The sequence below is a fragment of the Trypanosoma cruzi genome, genomic scaffold (assembly GCF_000209065.1).
Source record: "Trypanosoma cruzi strain CL Brener 1047053513131 genomic scaffold, whole genome shotgun sequence".
NCBI classification, from domain to species: Eukaryota; Euglenozoa; class Kinetoplastea; order Trypanosomatida; family Trypanosomatidae; genus Trypanosoma; species Trypanosoma cruzi.
Window position 1 is genome coordinate 1,258 of NW_001849144.1, and position 16,980 is coordinate 18,237.

At 52.0% G+C, this 16,980-nt stretch overlaps 6 protein-coding genes across 6 annotated transcripts, besides 18 other annotated features; all 6 read right to left on the minus strand.

Annotated features, from left to right (window-relative positions):
* Window positions 1-6,072: a sequence feature (areas not merged during assembly with more than two copies in the genome that could not be assigned to a particular haplotype).
* Window positions 353-4,814: a mobile genetic element.
* Window positions 379-599: a mobile genetic element.
* Window positions 4,643-4,814: a mobile genetic element.
* Window positions 4,864-4,887: a microsatellite.
* On the minus strand, window positions 4,921-5,520 carry Tc00.1047053504839.28 (tryparedoxin peroxidase, putative; the record flags this gene model as incomplete). Its single annotated transcript, XM_803659.1, has 1 exon — window positions 4,921-5,520. The coding sequence occupies one exon, from the start codon at window positions 5,518-5,520 to the stop codon at window positions 4,921-4,923; it is 600 nt and encodes a 199-aa protein (XP_808752.1).
* On the minus strand, window positions 5,962-6,306 carry Tc00.1047053504839.36 (hypothetical protein, conserved; the record flags this gene model as incomplete). The annotated part of the gene is made up of 1 exon (XM_803660.1): window positions 5,962-6,306. One exon carries the CDS (start codon window positions 6,304-6,306, stop codon window positions 5,962-5,964), a length of 345 nt encoding a protein of 114 aa, XP_808753.1.
* Window positions 6,073-6,694: a sequence feature (haploid, Esmeraldo-like haplotype).
* Window positions 6,695-12,230: a sequence feature (heterozygous, non-Esmeraldo-like haplotype).
* Window positions 7,657-7,680: a microsatellite.
* On the minus strand, window positions 7,714-8,313 carry Tc00.1047053504839.44 (tryparedoxin peroxidase; the record flags this gene model as incomplete). Its single annotated transcript, XM_803661.1, has 1 exon — window positions 7,714-8,313. The coding sequence occupies one exon, from the start codon at window positions 8,311-8,313 to the stop codon at window positions 7,714-7,716; it is 600 nt and encodes a 199-aa protein (XP_808754.1).
* Window positions 8,650-8,814: a sequence feature (T-rich).
* Window positions 8,949-8,996: a sequence feature (T-rich).
* On the minus strand, window positions 9,107-10,459 carry Tc00.1047053504839.50 (nucleosome assembly protein-like protein, putative; the record flags this gene model as incomplete). Its single annotated transcript, XM_803656.1, has 1 exon — window positions 9,107-10,459. The coding sequence occupies one exon, from the start codon at window positions 10,457-10,459 to the stop codon at window positions 9,107-9,109; it is 1,353 nt and encodes a 450-aa protein (XP_808749.1).
* Window positions 9,217-9,272: a microsatellite.
* Window positions 9,417-9,448: a microsatellite.
* Window positions 9,499-9,538: a microsatellite.
* Window positions 10,654-10,757: a sequence feature (A-rich).
* Tc00.1047053504839.60 (hypothetical protein, conserved) lies at window positions 10,767-11,840 on the minus strand (the record flags this gene model as incomplete). The annotated part of the gene is made up of 1 exon (XM_803657.1): window positions 10,767-11,840. One exon carries the CDS (start codon window positions 11,838-11,840, stop codon window positions 10,767-10,769), a length of 1,074 nt encoding a protein of 357 aa, XP_808750.1.
* Window positions 11,991-12,012: a sequence feature (AT_rich).
* Window positions 12,231-12,842: a sequence feature (haploid, non-Esmeraldo-like haplotype).
* On the minus strand, window positions 12,242-16,980 carry Tc00.1047053504839.70 (hypothetical protein, conserved; the record flags this gene model as incomplete). The annotated part of the gene is made up of 1 exon (XM_803658.1): window positions 12,242-16,980. A coding segment is annotated over one exon (4,739 nt), but the record flags the coding sequence as incomplete, so codon positions are not given.
* Window positions 12,370-12,410: a microsatellite.
* Window positions 12,843-16,980: a sequence feature (areas not merged during assembly with more than two copies in the genome that could not be assigned to a particular haplotype).

Genomic DNA, 16,980 nt, shown 5'->3' on the forward strand with positions numbered 1-16,980 from the left:
TAACAAAAATAACGAAATAAAGTACCTCTGAGATTCCATCAGTCCACTTCCCTCGCTCTCTCTACTCTCTTCCTCTTTTTCTTTTCGTAAACAACGCTTTTTTTTTATGACGGTCTGAATGCATGCACCACGGATTCGGGAAGAAAGGGTAAACGTGGCAGGTGGGAAAGATGCCTCATGCCTTGGGAACGGCGCAGAAAAACAATGCGTCATGCTTCTTTGCAAATTCAGCCTCTTCCCTGCAAAGCACACACTCACGCCCCCTCCTTTCCCATAACTACTTCTCCCGCACCCACCCCCGCCCACAACAATGCAGGTGGGAGATGAAGAGAAAGAGCTCCCAACCAGCGTGTTGTCGCGAAATTGAAAAATATGCCGAATAATCTTCCGGGCGGCTGGCCGGATCCTGAAATAACCTAAAGAAACCAAGCAAGTTAGGAAAAAAGGTTCGTTAGTTAATTGCTTCAGTGTTTTATTTTCATTCAATATAAAGAATTCTGTGCACCACTAGCATGGTCCTTTGTCCTCAGTTAGGATTTACATATTGTTACTTACGAGGTGGCAGACTTTGGTTTCCTCCAGCCACAAGACCCTGCCGCTCCCCTTCGCAAGTTCCACCCCTTCGCCAAATCCTGAATTGTAAACACACGACCGCGTGATATGCCGTCTGCGGGGTTTTCTGCAGACCGCACGTAACCAAAGGATGCTCGCACTCCGCGAGAGTCCAAAAACTCATATATCCGTTGCAGCTCCCACGTCATGGCGTGTGATTTTGAGCTGCCTTTATTCGCCGCTCCTCGCAGCGAAGTGCTGTCCACCCAAACGTCCATAGTGGATGGCAAAATGGCGGAAAAGGCCGATAAGGCCAGGCGTACTGCTCGTGCCTCGGCCTGCATGATAAGAAAAGGCTTCCTCTCCCATTTCCCTCCGGCAATTTTAACGTCGCCGGAGTCTGGAATTTAAACGGCTCCCCATCCATGGAGCGATGCGTCCGTGATGATGGCGGCCGATGCCTTTTCCGTGGAATTGATGATTCGCTTGCGATTGTTCTCGATGATGAGTCGTAGTCTCTCGCCCAAACCAACCGCTGCCGACGGAAGGTTCGCCGGGGATGTCTCCAGCACAATCCCCGGTTAACTGCGGATAATTGTCGTCGCACTGCCTTGATAAAAAAGTAGTGGTCACATAAACGCGTGCACAAAATGGCGGCCGCGTACAAAAAGCGTGACGCCACAACCTCCATTTCCGAGATGGTCAAAGAATTGAGCGCCGGCATGGCGCATACAGACAGGACAAACTTGTCACTCAGGGATACCGCCCGGTGTTGCCATGATCAAACCGCACTCCCAGGAAGGTGTAATGCGTGGCGCCCGATTCGCGATCCTCCAAGGATGCGTGACAACCGTCCGCATTACGAAGCACTTGGGCTTCCCACAATGTCGCATCGCTTTTCGACCCTGCAATGCGTATATTATAGATCCAAACGCCGACACGCACCGATGGAGGTGCAGCCCAGAGGGGGCGAACCACCGTCGTCACCACCGCAATTGCTGAGGTAATAATCTGGAGAATTTCTGGGCCGGCCTTGCATCCCATTGGATGCCGTGTCAGCTCCACCAGTGTGCCGTCCTCCACGTGGCATCGAAAGAAATGCCGAGTCTCCCGCGGTAAAGAGACTCGGAAAAAAGGATGTCTAAATCCAGGCAGGAAGCGGCCTCAGCCATCGCAGGTGGCAAATAATGGGAAATGTGTAAAAGAGGAACATTCGCCTCATAAGGGTCCTCTCTGTTCTTGTCGCGTGGCCACGCGATCCATCGTCGTCGTAAGCCGGTGGTTTTCTCCTCCACAACCAAAAAAGGGGCATTATCCATCCGCCTGTTATTGTGGACGAACCGTCCTCGATTATTCTTGCTTTTCGTAACAATCTCGCGTCAGCGGTTGGAATCCTCCGTGAGCCTTCGCGCGCTTTACCGGAGGAAGACGGAGGGAGAGGGGACCGCCCGACGAGTCCCCAAACTTGCATGAGCCTCTCCAAGGTGGCCGGGTTCAACCGACTTTTAATCCACTCTAAGTTCAATACGGGCACGTTGACCTGCCGTAGCGGGATAGCGTGTTCATCTTGTGGAGTGGTCGGACGCGTCCTTGTGGCGCGTCTCGTTATTGTAGCAGCATGATTGTGATTAAAATCATGAAAAAACGCTCCTCTGCTCTCAGCCAGGGTTCTTGCCCTTCCGCAGCTTCTCCCTTCACATCAATACGACCCGCGACGATACCTGGGTCAGCATTGTGGTGTACTTCCCCAAATATCGAACAGTATTCTGGGGAAGGTCGAACGGATCGACGTGCTTCGCCAACTGCGAGATCACGTGTGGATCCAAATTGTATGTCTCCACGATTTGAGCAGCGTGCCTCAACGCACCGCGTTTTATGGAATGCGCCGTGGCATCCCAAGGAGCCAAAGTTCGTTCGACTTTGGCATTAGTAATATTCGTGAGCCTTACGCTGCGACGGAGTGTCCCGCATAGCTTTATAATGTCGAACGCGTCCTGCCCTCGTCTCCTGTCGGACAGCGGGGCGCGGTGGGGATCCGCTTTCGCCGTCTTCGGCGCGACGGACCAATCCAAAACCATGACCCCGTTCGGCTTCAGTTTAAAATTGTTGGGTGTCAAGACCGCAATCTCAAACAAACGACTCGCCGTTACCCACGCGAGTCGTACGACAACACGTTCCTTCCAATCGGTCCGACCGCGGATTACTTGATTCATCTCTTCCTCTGTCAAGGGGCGCGCCTGCCTCGTCTGCTTCGTCTCCGATCGCGCCGCAACTTTTTGCAACCCCAGAATCACCATGTCCAGCGGGGTTCGATTCATTTCCAACATGGACCGCAGTATCCTGGCGTACTGCAGTCGGGTCGATGGCGCCACATCTAATATTGCCATCAAAAAGGCCGCACAGCTCTCCTCGTTCATCGTCCGTTCGTGCGTGCGGCAAAAGGTTGTGAATTGCCCCGCTAGGGACATTCCACGCTCCCAAGTTGGCAGCGCACACATCTCTCGAGCGACCTCGTTCGCTCTCCTCATATAACTGGCCCAAAGCGGGGATGTCGGTGTTTCGTCGTACCACAGTCGAGCGTCGTTTACGGATAAGCTCCATTGCCCTTCCCGACGATTGCGTCGGGCAATTTGAAAGATCGGGTGGAGCATCGGCGGCGCGGTGCGCTGCCTGTGCGGATTGGTGGGAGGTGGCGGATTCGATGGCGCTCCCGTCGTCAGCATTCATGAGCGGCGTGCGGCAGCCCCTCTGCCGTTTTTTGATGGACACCTATAATATAATTAATTCCCTCTCGGACGCACATTGCATGTAGATGCCTCGTGTCCATAGGTATGACAACGTTGGCATCGCAAAGTGCGTTGGGTTTCTCGCCGATCCACGAGAGGCTGAGCTGCCCTGGCATAAGCGTCCGCCTGGTGAACAGCAGTGTGTAGACGGGCACGCCGTTTGGAAAGCCGGATGCCGGGATCGGATGCAATCATGAGCTGCATCCGGAATGTATTCCGTAGGGACCTGCCAAAATCATGAAGCGATCGATGGGATCCTGCAGGCCTTCCAGCACGCCGATCCACTCGACCAAATTGTCAACGGCAATTTTAACCTGCTCGTCGTCCTGTTGCCAGCATTGGTATGCGCACCGGAAATCGAAAACGACTCCGGAGGCGCCCTCATTCCATACACGCGTGGGCCACGTGGTGACGTCGAATGCGCAGAAACTGCGGTCCTCTTCCATGGGTAATTGGGCGTCCAGGGGAGAAGTGCGGGAAGGCAGCGGCGTGGAAGGGTGGAAATGTGGTCTCCCAACATTGCCGTGAGGGCGTCTGTAAGCCGCCGAACTGCGTCGGGCCGCGCTGCTAGGCACGCCTCCAGCCATCAAGATATCCGTCTGATGCGGTAGTGTAGTTACGCCATCGTTGGCAGCGTGTCGAGTAGCGGGAGACTTGCCCCGCCCCGCCGTCTCCGCATCCCGCACGGGTTGTTGTGCATTATGGCATGCCTCCCGTTCCTGGAGTTGAGCAGTGAGGACTCCCAAGTTGAATTCGCGCTCCCGTAATTGGGCGTGAGCGGCCTCCAACTGCTGTTGTAGTTCTAGGACCAGGTTGTCGGCCCCGGCGATAGTGGATTCCCTTACCGATAGGTTGTGATGCGCCTCCTGAAACTGCGAGTTAAGCCGAGCATTCCGATTCTGCACGTCCGCGACGGCGTTTGCGTAATCAATATTCAGGCGTTCCCTTTCAGCAGTGATGAGCCCTTGTTGGTGCCCCAACTCCCGGGCTGCCCCCATAGCGGGCAGGAGCGCTTGTGTCTCAAAATTAGGGATCTGAGGCGCCCGTAGATCCGCAATATGTCCAATAAGAGTAGAATCCTGCCATGCTTTAGAGATGGGTCCATGGAACAGGCATAAGCCTGTGGAAGATGCGGCCACAGTTAACGTCTCATCCGACATCTGGTTGCCATTAATGAACGTCATCTGCACCTGGATCTCGCCACATTGGCACACCATGTCCCAGAGACGGGCGCCAATATCACACCACTCGGAGGGTGTGTAGGGAACCAATGCCATTTACTTAAACTTATCTGGCTGTCTGTAAAAAACAAAATACACTGGCCTCTATCGGTTCCCTGCCCCTACAAAGTCGCGTTCTTCCCAAAAGATTCATATGGTAGAAAGTATCATAAAGAATGCATTCATTTATCAGGATGTACACATACATTAATTAAGTTAGCCAGCTCTCCCGCGATCATTCTTCTCACAAGCTCCTATTAAAAAAATAAGAAAACAAAAGGAAAAAAACGTAGTACAATAAAAGTAACAAAAACAAAAACAAAAAAAAACCAGTGTCACAATGGAGACTGTGAACCGCCACGCTACGCGACAGCACCAAAGAACTCCTTGGACTTTTCGGGATCCGGCTTCATCGTCTTGTCACCGGGCTTCCAGTTGGCGGGGCACACCTCGCCATGTTCCTCCACGAACTGGAACGCCTTCACAAGACGAAGGGCCTCGTCCACGTCGCGGCCAACGGGGAGGTCGTTGACGGTGATCTGCCGCAGGTTCTGCTTCGGGTCGATGATGAAAAGGCCACGGTACGCCACGCCATCCTCCTCCTTCAGCACACCATACGACTTCATGATGCACTTGGTCTTGTCGGCAAGAATGGGGATGTTCATCTGGCCAAGTCCGCCACGCTTGCGCTCAATGCTTGTCCAGGCCAGATGGGAGTACTCGCTGTCCATGGAGCAGGCAAGCACCTCGCAGCCAATGTCAGAGAACTCCTTCACACGGTCCGAGAATTGGCAGATCTCTGTGGGGCAGACGAAGGTGAAGTCCATCGGGTAGAAGAAGAGCACCAGCCACTTGCCCTTGTAGGAGCTGAGGGCCACCTTCTTGAAGGTGCCGTTGGGCATCAGCGCCGTCTCATTGAAGTCGGGTGCCGGGTGGTTGAGCTTTGCGTCTCCGCAGGACATTGTCTTGGAAAAATAAAAGGCTGTTTTTTGTGTTGCTTATTGTGGCTACTGAGTAGTATCTGGCAGTTGCGCGGCAAAGACAAAAGCAACAACAACAACAACAGAGAACATGAGAGAATAAAGACAGAGAGAGCAGAGTGGTGCTGACGCACGTCAGTGTCTCCGTTAAAAACGGCAGTGGGAGAGCTCTTCGCCCATTCGTCATCGGGCTTCGTGGCCGTGTGGGTCTGCAGCCACATCGAAGCGACAGGGGGAGAAGACACGATGAGAAAAGAGGCACATGAAGCGGACATGGCCGGTTGTGTGTGTGCGTGCGTGTGTCCTCCTTCATCCTCTTCAGAACACCACTGGGCATGGAAGGATGGTGCCGTGTTTGGTGAACGAGAATGATGTAAAAACCACCAGCGCGCCAAAGACGCTCCCTTCTGCCACCATATTCCCTCACAAAAATCTTCCATCTTTTCGCAGTGAGACATAATCCAATCCCCGGACCTGTGGCACCTGCGGTGGGATTTCCGCCTCGAGCTCCATGGATCGCAAGTGCGGCATTTCTTGACCCAACGAGTAGCCGATGGAAGTTGGGAGCGGTGGCGGCGCTGGCACGGGCGGCGGCGAGATGTGGTAGACGGTCGGGCTCTCAGTCGACCGCATGACCCACTCGACGAGACCCACCGCGGCGAAAATAAACACAGCATGGAACCTGAGGCTGGCGAATCGCGCCCCCCGAGCCCCCCGGATACGGCGATGGGCCTTACTTTTCCACCACTTATCCAGCTTGACTAACATGTGACCAAACTACGCACCACACTTTGGTCGTCTTAGTGCTGTTGGCGGGGGCAGCCGTGGCGGATGGCCGCATTAATGCCAGCAAGATAGAAAAAGAAAAAGGGAAGCGGAGGCAACATTTGTGTGCGCACACAGAGAGATGGAGTGAGAGCTGCGCTGATTCGCCAGCCCCTCTTGCACCAACATGCAAGCCAACATTTCGTGGCACACGCGACAAAAGAAATTTCCAGCCCTCAGCCGTTCCTTTTCGTTTTTGCACGGTGCTCCCTCGCACACCCCGTACCCATGCGATTTGGCGGCAGAGTCCGTCCATCGTCATTGTCCATGGGTCCATCCAAAAGGAATGAAATGGCGCCACGCCCCAGGTGCATCCAGGTTCCCTGCCATTCCTTCCGCAGGATAACACCGCTTCCCCGCTCCCAGCGGAACGGCCGCCACGCGGTCCCTCGTGCCCAAGCAGTTAACACCCAAATGCGGTGCACCAGCCCATCCCCTCGCAGTACGCAGACTCACATACATGTGTCGCCATTTCACGCAAGAGGCAATCAGTAAATGCGGCCAAGAAAACCACAAGGGGGCGGGTGGAGGCCACTCCGGAAGCGGCCAGGCAGAGCACAAATATACTCCCGAGCAAATGAACGGATAAACACTGGAAGGGCATCCTCATGCTAAAAGTGCCCATATGCCCATTAATGATATAGCCAGCCTTCGCGCCTTGCACACGGGAAAACACGGACCAGAAATGGTAATATTCCGCGCGGCCAACAACACAAAGGCGACTAGCGCCAAGAAGAACAGAAAGAGGCAACAACAACAAACGAGAAACAAACAAAGATAAAAGCCAGCTCACATAGAGGGGTCATCACCAGTAAGAAACATACACTCATGCCCCTCTTCCGCCTTCGATCATAAAAAGGAAATCCCATAACAAAAATAACGAAATAAAGTACCTCTGAGATTCCATCAGTCCACTTCCCTCGCTCTCTCTACTCTCTTCCTCTTTTTCTTTTCGTAAACAACGCTTTTTTTTTATGACGGTCTGAATGCATGCACCACGGATTCGGGAAGAAAGGGTAAACGTGGCAGGTGGGAAAGATGCCTCATGCCTTGGGAACGGCGCAGAAAAACAATGCGTCATGCTTCTTTGCAAATTCAGCCTCTTCCCTGCAAAGCACACACTCACGCCCCCTCCTTTCCCATAACTACTTCTCCCGCACCCACCCCCGCCCACAACAATGCAGGTGGGAGATGAAGAGAAAGAGCTCCCAACCAGCGTGTTGTCGCGAAATTGAAAAATATGCCTTAAAAAAATAAGAAAACAAAAGAAAAAAAACGTAGTACAATAAAAGTAACAAAAACAAAAACAAAAAAAAACCAGTGTCACAATGGAGACTGTGAACCGCCACGCTACGCGACAGCACCAAAGTACTCCTTGGACTTTTCGGGATCCGGCTTCATCGTCTTGTCACCGGGCTTCCAGTTGGCGGGGCACACCTCGCCATGTTCCTCCACGAACTGGAACGCCTTCACAAGGCGAAGGGCCTCGTCCACGTCGCGGCCAACGGGGAGGTCGTTGACGGTGATCTGCCGCAGGTTCTGCTTCGGGTCGATGATGAAAAGGCCACGGTACGCCACGCCATCCTCCTCCTTCAGCACACCATACGACTTCATGATGCACTTGGTCTTGTCGGCAAGAATGGGGATGTTCATCTGGCCAAGTCCGCCACGCTTGCGCTCAATGCTTGTCCAGGCCAGATGGGAGTACTCGCTGTCCATGGAGCAGGCAAGCACCTCGCAGCCAATGTCAGAGAACTCCTTCACACGGTCCGAGAATTGGCAGATCTCTGTGGGGCAGACGAAGGTGAAGTCCATCGGGTAGAAGAAGAGCACCAGCCACTTGCCCTTGTAGGAGCTGAGGGCCACCTTCTTGAAGGTGCCGTTGGGCATCAGCGCCGTCTCATTGAAGTCGGGTGCCGGGTGGTTGAGCTTTGCGTCTCCGCAGGACATTGTCTTGGAAAAATAAAAGGCTGTTTTTTGTGTTGCTTATTGTGGCTACTGAGTAGTATCTGGCAGTTGCGCGGCAAAGACAAAAGCAACAACAACAACAACAGAGAACATGAGAGAATAAAGACAGAGAGAGCAGAGTGGTGCTGACGCACGTCAGTGTCTCCGTTAAAAACGGCAGTGGGAGAGCTCTTCGCCCATTCGTCATCGGGCTTCGTGGCCGTGTGGGTCTGCAGCCACATCGAAGCGACAGGGGGAGAAGACACGATGAGAAAAGAGGCACATGAAGCGGAAATGGCCGGTTGTGTGTGTGCGTGCGTGTGTCCTCCTTCATCTGCGTCTTATTTTCTTCTCCTTCTATTTTCTTTCCTTTTCTCCCTTCCTTTTTCTTTTTTCTTCAAGATTAACTTTTTTTTTTTTTCACTTCTTTTACGTGTTTATTTGGGAATATTTTCTCCTTCCTCTCTTCTTCTCTTTTTTTTTTTTTTTTTCATGTTTCCTCTTCCTGTTGCTTAATAAATTCTTGTTAATCCGCCCCACACTTCTTAAGCCGCCTCTTTACGGAGTGGTAAAAAGTCCTGGTGAAAGAAACTAGTCAAAACATCTTTTCCTTTTTCCTTTTCCGTGCACCTTCCATGTTTTCTTTTTTTTTTTTTTTTTATTATTATTTCAATTTGTCTTCTCTTGTAGTCCTCTTCTTTGGCTGTGTGTCGTTATATAAATATATATGTGTATATATTAGAAACTATCTGTTTTTTTTTTCTTTTTCTTTTTCTTCTCTGCTGGCCTTACATGTCTACTGCTGTTTGCATTCCTGCTTCCCTTTACCGCCACGGCCACCACTGCCACCCGCACCGCCACGGCCCTTTCTACCGTGTTGGATGAGCCGCGGCTGCGTATTTGGCGCGTCGTCATCCTCTTCATTATCGTCCTCGTCTTCATCATCGTCGTCGTCATCGCCGCCAAATTGAATTTGAATTTGATTATGTAATGCCTGCGCTGTCTGATCAACCGACTTCCCTGTGTAGAAGAATGCGGCCTTTGGCACAATCTCCTCCATCAACAACTGCCCCACCTCAATGTGTAGTTCAGCTTCTGCCTCCTCTTCATCATCGTCATCATCATCGTCCTCATCGTCCCCCTTATCCCCTTTCTTACCCGCATCCCCGCTATGCTTGCCTTCCTTACCGTTGTCGTCGTCGTGATCATCGTCCTCGTCGTCATCGTCCCTGCATGGGTCGGTAAAGAGGGTAAAGAACGACGGACACTTCTCCTCCTGCGTCACCACGCGGATGCTCTTACTCTTCTTGTGACGTTGCTTCTTCTTCTTCAAAATGACAGTGAGATTCTTTTCCGGTGACTTCCACTCAACGGGAGTGGATTTCATGGAGTCAATCTCAAACTCCCCGCTATCCTCATTAAAAGACATGCGGTACGTCTTGCTGAGCACCGTGTTTGTAAAATATTCATTCGGGGCGAAATGGAAGTTCAAACGAACGCCCTTCTGCGGATCATCCTCCACGTACTCCATTACAATGTCCTGCAAAAAACTAAGGGCGTGGCGGTCACGTTCCGTGATCATAGACTCCACCACCTCCGCGTTGCACATTGCGGTCAGCCAAAAGTCCGGAATGCCTCCATCTGCGGCGGCCGCGGCAACTTCAAGACGGCTCTTTTCTTCTTGCGGCGTAACCACCCGCACGGACTTGGCCGCCTTCTCGTCAGTACCCGCCGTTGCCCCCCGCGGCTGAGGTTCGCTCTTCCCTTCCTCGCCGTCTTCGTCGTCGGACGGGATCTCCTGCACACCGGAGGCCACTGTCGTCGTCACCGCGGCGATCTCCTCCTCGGTCACATCGCGTAACCCGCGCACAATCGCGGCGCGCACATCGTGGAGCCGCTGGGCGGCACGCAGATGGTCCATTTGAAGGATGGCAAGCTCCTCGCGAAACTTCGTGCGGGCCTTCTTGTATTCATCCAGTATGCCCTTCAGCGCATACACCTTGCGGCGCTCATGCACCGTCATCTCCTTCATGACGGCAACCAAGTCAAAGTCATCTTCAACCTCCTCTTCATCGTCGTGCTTCGCACCCTTCCCTCCTCCAAAGCTCACCGGGTCAAAAAATTTCGGCGGCAGTTGCTTCTTCTGCATGAATTCCTTTCTTCACCCCTTTAAGTTTTCCTTTTCCACCCTCAACCACTGCAGTGCATCCGTGGCAACACGTGTGGTATATGTGTAAGTGCAAGGAAAGAAAGAAAACAAAAAAATAAAATGGAACAATTTCCTCAAAGTAAATTTCGTTGCAACAACACAACAATTGCGACTGAAGAACATTGCGGCCACACAAACAACAAAAAAACAAATAAATTACAGAAAAAACAGCAACAACAAAAAGTCCATACGTGAGAAAAAGACATCATAAAAAAAAAAGAAAAAGAAAAAGAAGGAACGTGAGTTTTTACGGATTTTCCACCTTCATGCGTTTGGTCACGAGCGTCATATTGCTGGAATTGTCATTATCCTCCTCTTTTTCCTCCTTCTTCGTATTCTCATTGCCATGCGTGCTATCCGTGGCAGCAAATGCCGCCAAGATCGCTTGCAGGTTTTCGTTCGCGGTTTTCATGACTTTATTGACCTTTCCTATGTCCAAGTTTGCTTTGGCTGCAAAGTTGGCGCAGATGGCCTCCGGGCTGTTCGTGCTGCCGATAACACTGTTGCCTGTGGTGTTCACAACGGTTTTTTCTTTCTCCCACTGAAAGCTGCGCGATGTCAGTGCAAGCAACAACGACATGATAATTTTGTCCACAACCCCCACCTCGCGGAGGGAATCGACATGATGAAGCACCCCCAAAAGCCGCTTGCAGCGCGGCATGTAGAGTGACAGTTGCAGACTAAGTTTTCGAAGGTATATTGTAAGGAGGTTGTCCACATACATGGCCTTAAGTCGACGCTCTTCCTCCTCCATGTGTGTCTCCTTTACGATTTCTGCTCGCCGATACTCGACATCGCCAAGTGCGGCGTCAAGATGGCGCAGCTCCGCAAGTGGCACGGGGTGATTCATCTGTTCGGCCGCAATCATGAAGCAGGCCGCTGCAACATCCTGCTGCTTCTCAATTCGCTGACCACGTGCCCGTCGGCCACCCACAAACCGCCTCGCTAACTCAACCGCACGGCCAATCACCTGCTCTGGCAGCGCCGACTTCTTCTGCAGGCCTCGGATACAGTTAAGCATGGCCGGATGGAGTATGATTTTACCCGTCGTGTCCCCACCGGGTGTTTTCGATGCCGAGGACGACAAGGAGAGGGCATGAGGCGTAGACACGCTCATATCTTCACGTTTGCGATGCCGATCAACATCATCATATGTGGCGTCCTTGTCGTATCGCGTGGAGACGCTCTCTTCAAGTCCCATAGCCACAACAATGGCACACTCCGTGCATGCCACTTCACCAAGCACATCGTCCGTCTCCAGGCTATCGATGGCGCCGCAGTGGGGGCAGTTCTTCCCCAAAAAATCCGCCGTAGTTGCCATTTTTTTTTTTTTTTTCCCTGCAGCCGTCCAGGTACGCCCCTCGTCTTCCGTCCCCTCCTTCTTTCCGGTGGCTGCGGAATTTTTGTTGACTCCCCAGTTGGAGCTCTCAGAGACGCCTCCTCCCTAAAAAAGCAAATTCCCACACCCTAGATTAAAATAATAATAATATTTTGGTTAGATGGGAACAAGAGCAGATAAAAGTAAAATAGAGAGTGACGGCAGATCAGCAACAACAAGAACAACAACAAGAAAGCAGTCAAAGGGATGCCGCTGAGCCAAATGACATTTTGTGGAACTTCCCTTCAGCGGAGCCACCCTCCTTTAAGATGTATATATTCGTCATTCGTCGTGTGTTCCCCTCACGGCCCGCAAGAAGCAAAAGAGACAAAATCTCGACATATCTACGACAGCAGAATGAAACAGCGAAATAAAAAGGCACGTGCCAACCTTTCTTCCCGAAAGAGGGCAAAACGAGCTGTCTCCTCATCACGTTTTAAAGGCATTGACGTCTCAGAACGCAGGGCCGGCACTTCTTCTTCTTCTTTTTCTTCCTCTTCTTCCTTCTTTTTCGCTTCATCCATCAACACTTCCGGCACGTCAGTCTTCAGCTCCACCGTGGGGAATTGGTCGCCTTCTGCGGAGCCACTGCTTGCCTGCGTCGTCCAGGTTTGATCGGCGTCATGAGAGCCGATAGTTGCAACTTTCTTCTTTTCATCATCCACAGACGGAGACACCTCTTTCTCCTCCAAGGCGCGCGGAGCAACATCTCCCTTGGAAACAGTGGCTTCGCTCCGCGTTTGTGGTTCGTTTTCATGCGGTTTCTCTTCATGGTGCGTGATATCCGTTTCTTTTTTTTTCTCAGGTGCCTTCTCAAGGCAGAGCACTTCGCCAAGACGTTTTTGTCGTGGGGCACGAATTTTACTCTTTTTTGTAGACGCTCTTAGCCGAAGGCGTTTGCTGCTCTCTTCATGGCTCGTAGGAGATTTTTCTAAGGCGCCCTGGTCTTTTTTCGCCAGGTCATCATCACGGCCAGTTTGGGTGGACGGGGGCGACATGTCCTCCAAGACATCGTCCCATCCCTCCTCCTTTTCCGCGATGGATGGAGGTGTTTTAAGGGCAGATGTTATCACTGGGGGAGAAATCCTGGGAAAATGTTCCATGCGTTCTCCTTCTTTCTCTCCCTTATTCTCTTCTCGTTCCTGTTTTAACGGCGCAATGGCGGTAAATACGTTGGAAGTGTCGTTCTTGGCACTCGCGGTTGGTGGTGGAGCCACGGTGGTTATAATTTGCCTTTGCAGTCGTGAAAAGGCACCAAAGAGTGACTCGGAGGCATCCAACAATGCGTTAAACCCACCAGCCTCCACAGACGTCGCTGTTGTGCTGTCCATTTGAAGAAGTGGCGCCAGTGCATTCGCTGGCGGTAACGCCTCGACAGGTTGTGTTGCAATTACTTTTACTGCGGCTCGTGTTGCCGCAGGAGAAGGCGCCAACGACGACGATGATGTTGGCAGCGGCGATGGTGCTTGGATTTCTTTTCGTGGCGTTGGCTGCCACAAAAACACCGATCCCTTCTCTTCCGTCGCGGCAAGTTGGCGCTGCTTCCACTCAAGGCAGGTGTGCTGTCGGCTGCTCCGCCTCATCGTGTCCGCCCCCTTTTCATCACCCGCCTCCTCTTGACGCCTTTGCAGCTCCATCTCCCACTGCGCCTCCTCCTCGCGCCACACCTCCTCTTCCAGCCGCGCCTCGTACCGCTGCTGCGCCATCATCTCCTCCCTCGCAAAGAGCTCATAAAAGGTGTCGCGATGCGCCTCCTCCTCCTCTACAAGAGAAAGACGTAGACCGCTCTCGGCGTCAAACACGGCACACTGCTGGTTGGAGAGATCAACGAGTATTTTGTGCTCCACAAAGCAAACGGCCTCCACAGCAGACCGTGACTCCCGCTCTTGCAATAGAAGATAGCGGAGCTGCCGTTGAAAACACTCCATCGCATTCTTCCATAACACACGCACCCCACTTCGAAATGCCTCTTTCATCAGAGCAAAAAAATTAAACCCAAAGGTCAATAAAATGTCCTCCTGTTCAATAACAAAGGCAAAAAACACGCGCCGACGTTGTTCCTCCCGCAGCGCCAGATACAATGTTCCCAGAGCAGCACAAAAGGCGCTACTACCAATAAGGTTATCATACTCCTGCCTCAAGTGTCGCTGTAAACTTTGTCGTACATAAGCTTCCTCTTTAAAAAGAAGTTCGAGTTCCGTTGAAAACATTGATATGCCGCTTCCCATATCTTCATGACTGTCCACGTGAACTGTACTCCCTCCACGGAACGAGGAATGGCAAGCATCTTTTCGTACGGCTCTCAACAACGCTGCATTCACATTCCTTTGCTGCAGGGCCTCTTTCATGAGGGCCATATCCCTGAGAACTTGTTGGTGCAATTCATTCCGATGGTACAAATCCTCCTCCGCCTTCTCTTGATTGGGAAGAGAAAGACGATGTGAGAGCAGACGGAAAAGAAATTTCTTTTCCTGTCGGTGCAGCTTCGCCCACCGGGAGTGTGCCGCTCGACGAGCACATTGAAGCATCTCACCTCGCACATCCTCTGAAACCGGCCTCTCCTCCTTTTCTCCACGTCCCAGTTCCGAATCCTCCATTAGGGCCAATGATTCATCGAGAAAAAGAAACAACACAGCATGGGAGTACAGCGGTGCTGTCTTTTCAAAGGCAGAAATGACTAGCACAAGATTCTCCGCCACATCGTTCAGATACACCTTGCTGTCCCACCACAGCGTGTCTCTTTTTAATTTTCCCGGAAGGGTTTTGGCGGCGTCCACTTCCGACGTCCTCGACGATAGCAACGTCTCGTCTTCACGTTGTATCGCCAGTCGCATTTTGTGCAGAACATATGAGCGTATTCTTCGCCGCATGACTTCCACGGCAACCACAAAGCGCGGTGGTTCATTGGAGATTACTTGCAAGGCCAAAAAATACATTTCTGCCGGAGAGAAGGTAAAGGGTATGTCCTCGGTTGCCGCCTCACTCCCGCTGCGGGGTCCCTCAGACAGTGTGGTACACGACGCCTCAAAGGCGTTGAAAAGCAATGAAAGACACTGAACTTCAAGACAGTCCGCAACGTGCAGGTTAATCAATCGCCGTATTTCATGCAACGTCTTTATCCAGACACGTTCAATTCTTTCCGTCTCGTCCAGTGGAGGTCCCAGCACGGCGGCGCTCGGTAAAGTTGGAGAAACCGCAGTGGCAGCAAGTGCACACCCTACAGTTCCCTGTTGATCTCCCACCGCAGCGAACACTCGCGGGAACGTTGACAGAAAGACGGGCCGAAGAAATTCCAGCAGCAGGACGGCCCTGGGAACAGATTTCTGAAGCGTTGCCTCACTGCTTGCAAAAAGTGCTTCATGAAGCAGCTGCAGGAGATTGGGGTTAAAGGCAGCTGACTCGTCATTCTCCAGCACAAGTGTCCACAAAAGAAGGATAAACTTTTCACTGGTCGTGTCATCTGTGGGACTACAAACCCCCAAATCTGTGAGGGCGCCTCTCAGAAGAGACGCCCTGGAGGAGCCCAAGATATGGTGCATGGCCCGACTGATCTTGCTACCGCCGCCTCCTGCATAGCTGTCCCCGCTCTGGGGGGCTTCAGGAGACCTAAAATAATCTCTTCTTTGACGCTCGGTAAAACAGAGCGCTAAAAGAGGAACTTTCGCGGCGCACAACGCCTTCAGCACCTCTGCCGCCCGTTCCACTCGATCCCCACACAACCAACGCAACACCTGCGCCGCTCTTGAGACGAAGCGGTGCGACTCCTGCGTTTTTCCGCTCCTTTCAGCGGTGGCGAGGTGGAGGATGAGATACACCACCGGCAGGCCACCGGACATGGCAGTAAGCGGCCAGTCCTCGAGGAAACTGAAGTTCCATTCATGCAGAAATTCCAATAATGTCTCAAGCGTACCATCGGACTGCAGGCGTTTCTGGACGGCAAAGAAGACGATTTGACTTATGTCCACGTTCGGGGCAGAAGATGCTTCCGCGGCATCCTCACACGCCACAGCCACTTCCAAAAGAAGCTGCAAAAAAACAATAAAAGGATTTCGCATGTCATCATCTTTCCACACGGCAAACGATGCGATCTCGCGCAGTGAAAGGTTGCCACGCATAAGAACCACCAGAGCATGCTGATATTTGGACGCATTTTGAGATCGACGTAAGTGCCTTAAGAGATCATCAAACGCGCGACCTCCGCCAGACTCACACGCAGCCATTTTTTCCCACTTCTGGACGACATCCTCCAGAAGAATTTCGCCCTCGCCCTCGCCCTCATCCTCACTACTAAGGGGGATATGATTCACCCAAGCAAAGAGCGCGGCTACCAGTGGTAACCACACATCACTTTGTCTTAATAGCCAACACATGCTACGTCGTTCATTGGGTGCGAGCAGAGAAACAAACGAATCTTCATCGCGTATTGCCGAATCGCGACGTCCCGGTAATACTTTTTGAGTGTTGACAGCCCCAAGCATGAGAAACGTGACATCACGAAGGACGTTATTGTCGGCGTGTGCAATCCAATCCAGTTCCACAAGGAAAGTCAATAGAAAATGACGAAGAGCATTGGCCAATTCACGAACCTCCTGCGTGACGTTCACCTCCATACACTGAGAAAGTTTCTCCAGAATTGACATCGTCACAACAGCACTTCTTCCCAAAGCCACGCTTTGCCATGCCTCATACATCACAGCTTCGGGAACTGTACCATCTAGCAGAGACTCGTGCAACATACTTTTACTGAGGCCATCGGCCTTCGACAGACTCTTGTTTCGCATGGCGACAGAGCGAGCAAGACACGCAGCTAGTATCTCAGTTGTCCCCAAATCATCATGGAGAGCGGTTTTCCCACCTTGTGGGCGTGTATATAGCCACTCAGAGGCTTGGATTTTCTTTCCATTATCGGAATTCTGCTTCTCAGGAGTTATTTCAAGAACATACGTCAAACGAGTCTTCTTCAACAATGTGTTCACACTTACAAAACAACGCAGTGCGCCATTCTTTGAGGCCGCAGGAAGTGAGGATGCCATGGAGGTAGGCAGCGTGTGATACCATGAGGTGGCATCCGCATCACTCATCG